Here is a 13,627-nt window from a genome sequence, read left to right on the forward strand (position 1 = left end):
GCCCACTCACGCACACACTCTCTCTCTAATAAATAAATAAAATCTTTTAAAAAGTAATTTTTTTTTGTTTTTTTATTTCCTGAATTTTCATTATAATAGTCTAGGTGTATATTTCCTTTTGTTTGGAGTTCATAGTGATTTTTTTTTTTTTTAGAGAGAGTGTGCTAGCGGGGGTGGAGGGGTGAAGCAGAGAGAGCGAGAGAATCTTAAGCAGGCTCTATGCCCAGTGTGAAGCCCAATGAGGGCCTCGATCTCACGACCCTGAGATCATAATCTGAGCTGAAATCAAGAGTAGGATACTTAACTGACTGAGCCACCCAGGAGCCCCTCATAGTGATTCTTGAATTGGTAGGCTGGTTTCTGTCTTCACTTCAGGAAAATTGTCAGCCATTAATGTTTCAAATATCTCCTCTGCTACATTCTCTCTCTTCTCCCCTTCTGGGACTCTCATCAAGCATATGGTAGACCTCACTGAATTCTTCTCTATGTCTCTCACCTTCACTACATGCTTCATTCTGGATATTTTCTTCTGACCTGTCTTCCATTTTACAAATTCTCTCTATTGTAACTCTGCCTACAAATCCATCAATTTAGTTCTTGGTTTCAATTATTTTGTTTTTTTCCGTTCTAGAATTTCTAGTTGCTTCTTTTTCGTCTATATTCTGTCAGTTTTTATACTTTCCAGTTCTCTGCCCAAATTTCCAATGTTCTTTTTTACATCCTTGATCATAATAAGCATAAGTATGTTCAAATCTATGACCAATAATTCCATACCTGGAGCTCCTGTATCACTATTTCTATTGTTTATCATTTTTCTTGGCTCTTGTTCCCAGCGTCTTATCTCCTCATGCACCTGGTATCTGTGATCGTGTGCCAGACATTATGTTTGAACAATCGTTTATGGAAATAATTTGAGACCTTGGGTGGTATTATCTTATTCCATGTGGATTTTTATTTGCTTCCACCAGGCACCCAGGGCACCAGGAATCAGAATTTTCTTGATGAATTGCTGGGGGTTAAGATTTCCTGCGTCACACAGATGACTTGAAGCTGGGTTGCCATCCCTGGAAAGGGCTGGTTTACTTCTGATGTAGCTTTTTCAGAATCCTGACCCAAAGCAAGCCTGGAGCTGCAAATTTTGTCCTAATGTCTGTGACATCATCAAAAGCACCACTCAGCTAGCTTCTCAGTCTCTTTTCCCTGAACAGGGAAGCTCCCAGAAAAGAGGTCCCAAATGCGGGACTTGATTCACTGGATTTTGTTTTTCTGCTCTCTCTTCATCTGATAATTTTTCATTATCTTCTTACTGCCTCAATGTCTTGCAGTTTTTGGGTTTAGTTTTCCTTTTTTAGTTTTCCACAGCAGGTGACTAGTCCACATGACCTGCTTTACTGTTATTAGAAGTTATTTCATGAGAGGGAGGTATATGCAAGGGGACCTCCAAAGGCCAAAGGAAAGACTGAAGGAAAAGGCCAACAACTTCAGCTTGACAAGAAATGGTTTATTAAGGGGACTTATGGACAGAAGTGTGTCTTGGGCAGCTGTAAGAAAGTGGGTTTCCACAACCCCACCTCCAGTGAGAACTGCTTTTATAATTCTAGAGGCCGGGGAGTACATGCTTGTAGACCACCTGCGAAGAAGTATTTGAGAGTAGTTATGTGTCATAGTCTTACCTCCAGAGCAGATCAAGGATGTTATGCCCCAGGGGTGTATGTAAGGAAGTCTCTGTTATGCATATTTAAGAGATTATTGTCATATCTCCTACTTGTTTCGGGTTCCTTTGATGGGAAAAATGTGCACTAAACTCCCATTTATCTGGCATGATTAGAGACTATAGAAGACAAAAATTACATTAAGCCCAAATTGCTTTGATTTAGCTTTGATTAAAGCTAAACTCAGAGGCCACGATTTTTCTTAGAGATAAATTTTACAAAGCTGTGGATGCAAATGCTTTTGAGAATGTAAAACACTGGTTTAAGAATTAGCCTTTGAGAGTTGATGAGAATTGTAAGTTACAGCAATACATATTCTGAGACTTGTCATAAATCTGAGTTTGTTTTTATCTGGTACAGGGAACTTTTTTTCCTATAGTGTCAAAAGATTTATTTGAATAATTTCCTTCAGGTTATGAATGTTTGATATAGACAACTACATTTGTTGGAATGTTTGTTATAGAATTTTTCATTAAATTTGTAAAAGGTGTTTTTATTCACTGGCTTTGTGATAATTACCTCGCTGATTTGTTGTGATTGATACAACTGTTATAAAAAGACTGTGAGGGGGCCGCCTGGGTGGCATAGTCAGTTAAGCGTCTGACTCTTGGTTTTGCGCAGGTCATGATCTCGTGGGTCGTAAGATCGAGCCCCATGTTTGGCTCGGCGCTCAGTGTGGAGTCTGCTTGAGACTCACTCCGTCTCTCCCTTTGCCCCTCCCCCCCCAAGTAATAAATTAATCTTAAAAAAGACTGAGGATTCCCTTAAAATTTGGAATATAATGGGCGCCTGGGTGACTCAGTTGGTTAAGCGTCTGCCTTCGGCTCAGGTCATGATCTCAGGGTCCTGGAACCGAGTCCTGCGTTGGGCTCCCTGCTCAGGGGGAAGTCGGCTTCATCCTCTGCCCCTCCCTCCACCCTGGCTTGTGCGTGTGCATGCTTGATCTCTCTCTCTCTCTCAAAAATAAATAAATAAAATCTTTAAAAAATTAGGAATATAATTAAAGGGATTCCTTCTGGTGAAAATTTATTTTGTTTTATGTGTAAATTAAAGTGGCTTTAACAAATTAATTTAGAAATGCAATGCAGAATATCCAGTTTGCCACAACTGGGTATTCAGGCGAATGGAATACTCCTGCTTATTTTTATATTCTTGTTTTATTTTAACTTTATTCATCTGTGGGTCATCAAATTCCTACAGATTAAATGGTAGTACAGTACACTTAAAGCTTCCCTAAGCGTATAAACCCTTTAATGGGTGATGATTCAGAAGGCATCTGCACTACTAGCTATCACTCATCGCCTTGTATTTGCCCAATAAATAGACACTCCATGCTGGAACATCAGCTGAATAGGTATTAGCTGGAGTTGGGAGAAAAAGACAGGAGCAAGCAGTATGAGCAAAGAGCCTGGAGTCAGACTGACAGTGGTCCAAATCTTGTCTCTACCCCTTTCTAGCCTTGTGCTCCCTGGGTAAATTACTCTGAGCCTCAAGGTCATCATCTGTAAATCGGGGGTAATGATATTAAGCCATCTCATGGGGTCTTTTTTGGCGAGGGGAGAATGTAAAGGATACACTGAGATTGTGATTATAAAGCACTTAGTATACTGAGAGCACAGAAGTACTTAAGAAATAATGGCAGGAATTACTACCTCACTGAGAATACATATTCTGCTGCCTGGAGGAGTAAAGACAGCTCCAGCATTTCTGCGAGGAGGGGCTCAAGAGCAGTAATCACAAAGGAAGGCAGGGTAGGACGCTGCTTTTACACTGATTCTATGCTTAGAGAAAACGAGGAAGGGTTTACGACTTACAGGTATTAGAACATTCCCCCCATATTCCTTGGCACTGTTCCCGTTCAGTGATGATATTCAGGGGATTTCTTGCACTCCCTCTTCTGACCCAGGAAACTAACCAGTCAACAAATACAAAAAGGCGCTGCCAAGGGATTGAACTCCGGGGGAGAAGGGAAAGAGAGAAGGGCACTGTGCTTTCTTGCCAAGTGTGTGGATGCCCTGTCCTTACACTTCTGCTAGATCCCACTTATTCCCTTATATCAACTGCACCTCGGCCGCACTCTTCCTTGACTTCAGCCAATCTCCATTTCCCGGGAGCGAAGGGCAAGACCTTTGGTTTTATTGGCCGCAGGCAGCAAAGTGGTTCTCCTGAGTGCAGCCTGGTTTCCAACAGCCCCTCTGATCGCTGGAGGACAGACACTGCCCAAATCCCCTTGCTGCCTCTACTGAGGCCCACAGGAGTTAAACAGACATCCATTCTCAGCACCAACTCAGGTCGAGGATACACTCAGGCATCCAGAGCCTCGGCCAGTCTCTCTCGCTTCTGCCTGGCCACACTCTCTTTACCCAGGCAGCAAGACATTCGATCTTTAGCTTTGGAGGTGACTCTCTTAAGTTTGAAATCCAGGGTTCATCCCTAGTTAGCTTGTGACCTTGGGCAAGATTTTTTTTTTAAAGATTTTATTTATTTATTCATGAGAGACAGAGAGAGAGAGAGAGAGGCAGAGGGAGAAGCAGGCTCCCAAGGAGCAGGGAGCCCGATGCGGAACTCGATTCCAGGACCCTGAGATCGTGACCTGAGCCGAAGGCAGACGCTTAACCATCTGAGCCACCCAGGCGCCCCAAGATATTTTTCTGTGCCTAGTTTTCCCCACACCAAGACTGACCCAAGGACCATTATTAATCTGGAGGGTCCGGCACAGTAACTGCATAGAAAACTTTCAATAACTATCAGCTGTGACTACCTCACAGGCCTGGGACCAAAACAAACAAACCTATTAAGTTTCTCTAATTATATAGTGAAAAGACCCCGGGTTCTAATTATGGTCCCAATACTGACACTTCATAATCTTGGATAAGTTGGACTCTTTTTGATCCTGTTGCTCCCGACCGACCGTCACGTGATGGCCTTCACTGATGTAAAAAAAAAACAAACCTCAGTGAACATTTATTGAGTGCTAACTTCCAGAGTCCTTCCTCAAAGGAGTACCCCCAAGGCTACAATTATTACCCAATCAGCGCACTCACCAGGTGGTGAGGGACACTGGTGGGGGTTGGTGGGGGGGGGGGAAGACTTGTTTCCCTCTGCTTTAGGGATGGATGGAGGGCCAGAGTTACTGGGGAAAAGGCAGTTGAACAAAGCTTGAAGGATCGTTCACGAGTTTGCCTTGTAATTACTGGCGATGCTTTTATTTTACCGTCCCTTTCAACCTTGAGCACTGGTGCAGGGATTTGGTTCTGAAAATCAGCCCACTTCTTTTTATTGCCGAGGTCACTGTGATTGAGAAGCCAGTGGAGCCGCATAAAGCAGGTTATGCCTCCTCTTCCCTCTTCGAGGCACCGTGACCTCCTGGTACCCGCGCGACCCGGGGCGGGGTGGGGGGCTCTGCTCGCCTGGGAGAGCAGGCCCGGCGGTGCAGGGGGAAGCTGCTCTGGCCGGTCAGCTAACTGGAACGGAGAAACAGAAGCGGCTAAGCCGGAGCGTGGCAGTGCAGGCCTCGCCTCGTGTACAAGGGCACGCTGTGAGTGCCCACGGCCGGCCGCCCCAAACCTGAGACACCGCGCCATACAGCTCCAAGGTCGGGGGGTTGGGGGGCGCTCCGGCTCCGGGACGGTCACTCTCGCGCGGCATCTCTCCACCCGGGCCAGCGACGCGGGACCTGGGAAAGGGCACAAGACGCACGCGCGCAGGGTCACGTGGGCGGGCCGGGCGCGAGCCCCCGCACCCACGAGAGGAGGCGGGGATGGGGGCGGGGCCGGCGGCGCGGCCTCCCGTGAAGCCTCGCGCGGGGAAGGACCGGAACTCCGGGCGGGCGGCTTGTTGATAATATGGCGGCAGGAGCTGCCTGGGCTTCTCGAGGAGGCGGTGGGGCCCACACCCGGAAGAAGGGTCTCTTTTCAGGCTAGTGCGGCGGCCGCTGCGGACCCGGAAGTCCGGGCCGGTTGCTGAATGAGGGGAGCCGGGCCCTCCCCGCGACAGTCCCCCCGCGCCCTCCGCCCCGACCCGGGCCCCGCCATGTCCTTCTTCCGGCGGAAAGGTAGCAGACGGGGCTCCGGCGGGGAGTCAGGCCGGGCCTCAGGGGCGGCGGTGGGGCAGGTGGGCCTGCACGGGCTTCCTCCCGGGTGGCGGCGAGGCCCTCGGCCTCCGCGCAGACCCCCCCCCTGCGTGCCTTGCTTTGCTCCGGGACTCTGCAGGGAGGGAGAAGGTGGTCTCCTCGCGCGAGGTCAGAGGGGAATCGTCTCGCTGGTCCAAAAGTATTTGCCGAAGCCCGTACAAGTTAATGCCCGTTTGCGCAGAAACAGTTTTCGCGTTTGTGTGCGTGCGTGTCTAAACGGCGGATCCAGAAAAGAAATTCTTTTAGTACCGTGTTACGGAAGTCTCTGACTTTTCTGAATATTGAGGGTTTTATGTCTAAAAGCAACATGTGAAAAAGCTGTTTTCTTCAACTGGTGCTATTTTCTAGTTTCCCTTTTCTGGGGGGTGTGGGGAGGGGGAATCCTGCAGTTCCTAAAATAACATTACTTATTGCTAAAAGTTCCCTAATGAAGATTATTTCTTTTGATGACTTAGCAAGTGGACTAACTATTGGAACGCTCACTTTGTAAACTCCTTGTATTTCTGATTTTCAGTTGTAATAGCTGCCCAGTTTTTAAGTAGAGGCAGCTTAATTTTGATCCTGGATAAAGTTGTCGTGTTGCATTCAAAATATATATCCAAAATGAACAAGTGGAGGTCTTTTTGGATGATACTGGTTCTTTCAATTCTTGTTATTTAAGAGAAAAGGTACAAGAGAAAAACAAACAAAAAAAAAAACACCAAACCGTATCAGGGACTTGGGTTCACATGACTGCTCTGCTACTTTCTGTCACCTGGGACAGAAAAGCGTTAACCCACTTTTTTCTCCTCTTTCAACCGAGAATTAGATGATTCCTGAAGGCCCCATTCAGATATGAATTCAAGAATTCCTTTTAAGTACAAGTAGAGTTTTAGTAACTGATGTCATGGGGTGAGTGAATGAAACTGTGATGAATGAATGAAAGCACTGCTGAATGAAGGAAACCTGTAAAATGGTACAAGGAAGCTTTGTTGATAAGGTATCTTGGTGTAGTTTATAGCTCTAATTTGTTTGACAGTGTTAAAGTAGGTTTTGTGTTTTTGTTTTTGTTTTTAAAGATTTTATTTATTCATAAGAGACAGAGAGAGAGAGGCAGAGGGAGAAGCAGGCTTCCCGCTGAGCAAGGAGCCTGATGCGGGACTCGATCCCAGGTCCCTGGGATCATGACCTGAGCCGAAGGCAGACGCCTAACCATCTGAGCCACCCAGGCGCCCCTTTGTTTTTGTTTTTTTTAAGGGGAGAGAAAGCATTCTATGTATAATGAGGCAGATTGCATGTTGCGTAATAGACCGTTGTCTCTGTTCAACAAATACTATTGAATGTCTGCTGCTTGGCAGGCACTGTGTTAGGCCCTCATTATTAAGCACTGAACAAGACTAAGTCCCTGCACCTATGGAGCTTATTGTCTGCTGGGGCAGACAGACAATAAATCTCTTTCAGTACCTGTGTGTATTTACAAATTGGTAACATGTTATAACACAGATAAGGTGAGAGGAGAAGCATATTTTGGTTTGATATTAGAGAAAAGCCTCAGCAGGTGACCTTGACACTTAGAGCTGAGGAATCAGTAGGAGGTAACAGAGGCTAGGGAGGAGCATGTTCAAAGGTGGTGAGTCAAGAAAGAGTTTGGTGCCCTTCAAGGAAGGACGGAAGGCCACTGTGATTTGGGCTTAGAGAGGTAGACAAGATTCAGAGCTTTGTAGGCCATAGGTTTTATTCCAAATGCAGGGACACTATTTAAAAAAAAAATTTTTTTTTTTTTTGAAAGAGAGCACAAGAGGGGCAGGGGAGAGGGAGAGAATCTTAAGCAGGCTACATCCGCTTCGGGGCTGGATCTCATGACCCTGAGATCATGACCTGAGCTGAAATCAAGAGTCAGACCCTTAACCCACTGAGCTACCCAGGTGCCCCTTAAAAATTTTTAAAGAGGAATGATTTGATCTTATGTTATAAAAAGATCATTGTAGATGCTTTTTGCAGACTGAATGTGGCAAGAGTAGAAGCTGGAGATGCTTCTGTTTAGGGATCCCATCCAGTCTTTAAATACCATTTTTAAATACCACCTATATGCTGATGACTCCTGAATTTACATCTCCAGCTTGAATTCTCTCCCCTGAATTAGGAATGGTATATACATCCAACTGTTGGTCCACTTTATACCTCTACCTAATAGATATAGTTGTATCTATTAATAGAAATAATAGACTAACAGATGGATCTTTTACTAACTATATCTAAAATTTAACTCCAGATTTTTTGTCACCTCAGTAAATTGCATTTCTGGTCTTTTAATTGCTCAGGCTAAAACTTTAGTACCTTCTTGAACCTCTCTTTCTCTCCTACTCTATATCTACATTAGCAAATCTGCTAAGCCTACCCCAGAATGTAACCAAATTCAGCCTTTTCTCGCCATCCCTGACTATTAACTCCCTGGTCTAGGTGGTCATCTCTGTTTAGATTGGACAGTTAAGGAAGTCCTCTGAGAGGATGTCATTCAAATCTCAGCTTAAATGTTAAGAGGAAGCTGGTTTTATGAAAGTAGAGGAAGCAAGGGCGCCTGGGTGGCTCAGTCGGTTGAGTGTCCGACTCTTGATTTTGACTCAGGTCATGATCTCAGGGTCGTGAGATTGAGCCCTGCATTGAGCTCCGCACTGAGCGTGGAGCCTGCTTGGGATTCTCTCTCTCCCTTTCCTTCTGCTCTTCCCCCCACCCCCCCGCCGTGCTTGCTTGTTTACCCGCTCGCTCTGTCAAATAAATAAATAAAATCTTTAAAGACAAAAGGGAAATAGGAAAAGCAGAGTGATGTTGCTGTAGGCTTCAATTTGTTTTCCCTTCTTCCATCCTTGACCCCTGTGGTATATTTTCAAAATGCGTTACGCCACATCTCTGTTCAAATTCCTCCAGTAACTTCCTATACATGGCCCTCCCTAATCTAGTTCCCATTTCCTCTCTGTGTTCATCTCCTCCTCTCCTTTTCCATCACTGTTCCATTTATATTAGCCTCTTTGTTGTCAAATACATTCCCGCCTCAGGGCCTTTGCACTTATTTTTTCTCTCTGCCTGGAAACCTCTTCCCACAGACACCCACTATTTTGCTCTCTCATTTTCTTCAGGTTTTTGATCATTTGGCATCTTGGTGAGGCTTTCTCTGTTCATCTTAGGTTTAACATTGCAGTCCCTAGCCCCTGCACTCCTATCTTGCCTACTTTCTCTACAGCATTTATCACCATCTACTTTTCTCTGTATTTTATTAAGATGGAAGCTGATTTTGTTCACAGCTGTATCCCCATGTCTAGGTCAGTGCCTGGGTATAGTTAGGAATTTAGTAAATATTTGTTGAATAAGTGAATAAAAACAAGAAAAAATATCCACTAGTAAAAAGTGCTGAGCAGGGAATTTAAACTGATGTGGGATTAGATCACAGGATGATAATATTTGTTCAGATAATAAGGGAAGGCTTGTCTGAGAAGATGGTATTTAGTTTGAGATCTGAATGAGGGGAGAGAGCCAGCCTCACAAAAGATCAAAGGAACTGCATTTTAGCCAGAAAGAACTAGAAGTACCAATGTCCTGAGGCAGCAATAGCTGGGTGTGTTTAAGGAACCTGAAGAAGGCTGGAACTTACTGGGTATGGGATATGTTTTGGAGATAGAAATAGCATAACTTGAATAAGTGATTGGAGTGAAGAAAACCTGGGAAAGCTTTGGGCTTAGAGCTTGGAGCAGGAAAAATTAAAAACTGTCTTTTGGCAATTGTGAGTTTGTGATAACACATCCATGTGGATACATTGAGGAGGCAGTGGGATGTATGAGTCTGTAGTTCTGGAAAGAGGTCGGAATGTGAGATCTGGTTCTGGCTTTAAAAATATTTTGCAAGGGCGCCTGGGTGGCTCAATCGGTTAAGCTGCTGCCTTAGGCTCAGGTCATGATCCCGGGATTCTGGGATTGAGCCCTGCATCAGGCTCCTTGCTCAGCAGGCAGCCTGCTTCTCCCTCACCCTCTGCCTGCCGCTCCCCCTGCTTGTGGTCTCTCTCTCTCTCTGTCAAATATATAAATAAAATCTTTTAAAAAGAAAAAATATTATGCATAACTGATGATTAATGACATGGGACTAGATCAGATCACCTAGAGAATACATAAAATGTGTGAATTAGTTATGTTGAAAGGCTAAGGCTGTTGTAACAAAGATACACCGAAGTGTAGTGGCTCAAACAAGATAGATTTTTTTATTACTCTCTTGAGTGTAACGGTCCAAGTTCATTGGGTGGCTTTGCTTCACAATCATTCAGGGATCACTTTCCTCCCATCTTGTTACACCTCTTTCCCTTAGGGTATGGTCTGTTTTGTCAAAACTGGGTCATAGCCCTTTCTGTCTGTCCTCAGTCCTTTGACCCATGGTAAGGAGGAAAGGGAAGCTTTGGCCAGAAAGTGGCACATAATCATTTCTATTCATCTTCTATTGGTGAGAGTTAGTCATATGGTCATATATAACTGCAAAAGCTTCTGGGAAATTAGAGTAATTAGCCAGCTAGTAACTAGCTACTAGGCTACAGCCCTCTTGCTAGAAAGAGGAAAATGAGTTCTGTGGGCCAGGTAGCATTTCCTGCCATACCATACACAAGAACGGAGCCTAGGTGAAAGCTCTGGAGTTAAGCCAGCTTTTAGAAGTTAAGTTGAGGGGCACCTGGGTGGCTCAGATGGTTGGGTGTCTGCCTTCTGCTCAGGTCATGATCTCCAGGGCCAGGGATCAAGCCCCCTGTCAGGCTCCTGGCTTGGCAGGGCGTCTACTTTTCCTTCTTCCTCTGCCTCTCCCCTTGCTTGTGCTCTCTCTGTCTCTCAGATGAATAAATAAAATCTTTAAAAAAATTTTTTAAAAAAGAAGTTAAATCGAGGAACATGAACCATTGGCAAAGGAGAATCGAAAATAAAATGCCAGTTATATAGGAGTGTGATATCATGGAAGCTAAGAGAAGATAATGTTTCAAAAAGAAGGGAGTATTGTGTTGAATGTCACTTGCAAGATCAAGATAGAAATAACTACTCAGTTTGATAATGTGGAAGTAAATGATGACTTTGAGAGGGGTATCAGTGGAATGGGTTGGAGGGAGAATGTGAAGTGTGGAAAGTAGCAAGAGTAAAAACACCTTTTTCAAGAAACTACAGTGAAAAGGAGCTGAAAGGGGCTCTTGGGTTAAGGGATTGATTGATTGATTGATTGATTTATAAGATAAAAGATGCTAGAATATGTTTGTATGCTGATAGGAATGATCTGGTAGAGAGGGAGAAAATGGTACAGAAGAGAGAGGTGTTAAGTCCTGAGGGATGGGATTAAAGCCTGACTATACCAAGATTTGGTTAGGGTATGCTGCTGTTGGGAATGGCAATTGGTAGGACCACTTGTATAAAGTTTAAAAACCTTCAATCAGTACTGTATGTTGTTTATAGATATAGAAATATATTAAAGAATAAAAATATGAGTAGAAACAATAAATATTCAATTTATGAAATTATTTCCCTAGGGAGAAGGGGGAATGAGATCAGGGAGAGACTTAAGTTGCACATACATGTCTTATTTCTTTTGAAAATTTTTCAGAAGCAAATATAGCATAATGTTAAGATTTGAGAAGCCTGAGTGTTACTCAAATTATATTCTAGTATTGTCTTTGTTTTAGATGTTTCATAATAAAAAGAAACAGAGAAACAAGAAAAAGCATAGTCAGCAGTACAAAATAAGGTGGCTGAAATAAACCTAAATAGATCAGTAGTCACAATAAATGTAAATAGACTAAATTCTAGCAGAAGATTGTATAGCTAAAAAACAAAAAGGCTGGATAAGATCCAGCCATAAACTACTGGGAACACAACTAAAACATAAGGACATAGAGAAATTGAAAATAACTGGATAGAAGAATATAGCAGACAAATGTTAACCAGAAGAAGCTGTGTGGCAGATGACATACTTCAAAGCGCAAAACATTATCAGGGCTAAAAAGGTCACTACATTATGAAAAAATGAACAGGGTAGTAGGAAGATAAAACTCTGAACTGCTTTGCACCAATATCAGTCTCAAAATACATAAAGCAAAATATATAGAATTACTAGGAGAAATCAACAAATTCATAGTCATAGTTAAAGTTTTAAGAATGATCTTTAGAAATCAAGAGCAGTAATCACAATAAGCAGAAATGGGCTGTCTCAGTGAAAAGACTAGATTCCTCCTGTATACTGTTTAGTATAAAAAGGATCATGAGAAGGTTAAAAGCAAAAGGATGGGAAAACATATCAGGGATATTAGACAAAAAGAAAGCTAATATAGTCTTCACAGTAGCACATACACAGAACAAAAAAGAAGGGAAATTTAAGTTTTGGGAGGGAGGGGGAACAAAGGAATCATTAGTCCCAGATAACGTGATTGCATATCTAAAAAACTGAAGAAAATCTACACACACTATTAGAACTCCTAAGAGTTCAACTGGGTTTTTAAAATAAATGCATTTATATGTAAGTATTTAAAACTCAGTTTAAAGTACTGCTGTATGCTAGTAAAAACAAAAGACTAAAATCTTTATGGAGTTTACAAAACCTAGTTTGACGTGAAAGGAAACCCAAGTAAATGGAGAGGTATACTATGTTCATAGATAGAAGGACTCAATACCAGAAAGATGTGAACTCTCCCCCAAATTAATCATTCAGTCAGTGCTACTCTAAAAATTCCCATGGGGGTTTTAGGATCAGGACAAGTTGACCCTATAATTAATAGGGCAGACAGTTTCGAAAGAGAATAAGGTAGAGGACTTGGCCCTGCCAAAGTCTGATTATATAGTTAGGTAATTAAGACAGTAGAATTAAATGCCCAGAAACAGACCTATGTATGTATGGGAACTTGGTATATAAAGAGTTCCTGTTCAGTTGGGAAAGGTTGGACTAATCAGTAAATGATGTTTGCTATCCCTCTGGCAAAAAAAACAATTAGGGTTTTTCTATCTCTTATCATATACATCAGGGGTCTGCTAACTCTGTAAAAGACAAGACAGTGTCCTTGTAGCCATAGATAGTATGTTAACAAATGGACGTGGCTGTGTTAAACTAACACTTTATTTATAAAAACTTAATTTGGCCCATGGGCTGTAGTTTCCTGATTTCTGACAAATAGAAATAAATACAGGTAGCTAAGAGCCCAGAATTTTAAAAAAGCAAAATTTGAAATCATATGGAAGAAAATACAGGGGGAAAAAAATCTGATCTTGGGCTAAGAAAGGATATCTTAAACAATGAGGTAGGAAAATACAATCCACATAATGTAAATTTGGCCACATTAAAATTTAAAGCTTCCATACAATAAAATACACATAAGGTATTTGCAACACAAAGGATCAGTATCCAGACTATGTATGGAATTTCTACAAATAAGTAAAGGACAAAGGAATTGAATAGCCAGCCCATAAAAGAAGATACCTAAATACCCAATAAATACGAAAGGATAGCCCTTCAAAGGAAATCAAGGAAATGAATTAAAAATACCATCAAATACCATTTGAAAAATATTCATTAAATAGCCACTTTAATTAAAAATGCCCATCATTGGTTACCTATTGGTTACATTTATAGTGTTCTAAAGAAATTCTTCTTTTTTAAAGATTTTATTTATTCATTTGAGAGAGAAAGAGTACAAGCAGGGAGAGGGGCAGAGGGAGGAGAGGCAGACTCCCGGCTGAGCTGGGAGCCTGATGCCGGGTTCGATCCCAGGACCTGGAGATCATTACCTGAGCCGAAGGTAGATGCT

General features: G+C 42.8%; 1 protein-coding gene and 1 long non-coding RNA gene across 5 annotated transcripts in view; one reads left to right on the forward strand and one right to left on the reverse strand.

Annotated features, from left to right (window-relative positions):
- Window positions 1-377: 377 nt before the first annotated feature.
- Window positions 378-13,627, forward strand: part of AKAP10 (A-kinase anchoring protein 10) — a 94,048-nt gene continuing 80,798 nt past the window's right edge. For 2 of the 4 annotated variants that reach the window (XM_034989688.1, XM_034989690.1), the window contains exon 1: window positions 5,525-5,766. In XM_034989688.1, coding sequence (XP_034845579.1) covers window positions 5,679-5,766 — 88 coding nt within the window. In that variant the 5' untranslated portion in view covers window positions 5,525-5,678. Of the gene's footprint in view, window positions 383-5,524; window positions 5,767-13,597; window positions 13,619-13,627 lie in introns of those variants that run through there. The other 2 variants (XM_034989689.1, XM_034989691.1) reach the window with 2 other exon arrangements.
- Window positions 4,662-5,429, reverse strand: LOC118000120. The gene is made up of 2 exons (XR_004676389.1): window positions 5,280-5,429; window positions 4,662-5,176 (listed from the first exon to the last, which is right to left on the reverse strand). It is a non-coding gene; the product is annotated as an uncharacterized LOC118000120 (long non-coding RNA).

Source organism: Mirounga leonina, unplaced genomic scaffold (genome assembly GCF_011800145.1).
Source record: "Mirounga leonina isolate KUSES-001 unplaced genomic scaffold, KU_Mleo_1.0 Mir_488, whole genome shotgun sequence".
Classification (NCBI taxonomy): Eukaryota; Metazoa; Chordata; class Mammalia; order Carnivora; family Phocidae; genus Mirounga; species Mirounga leonina.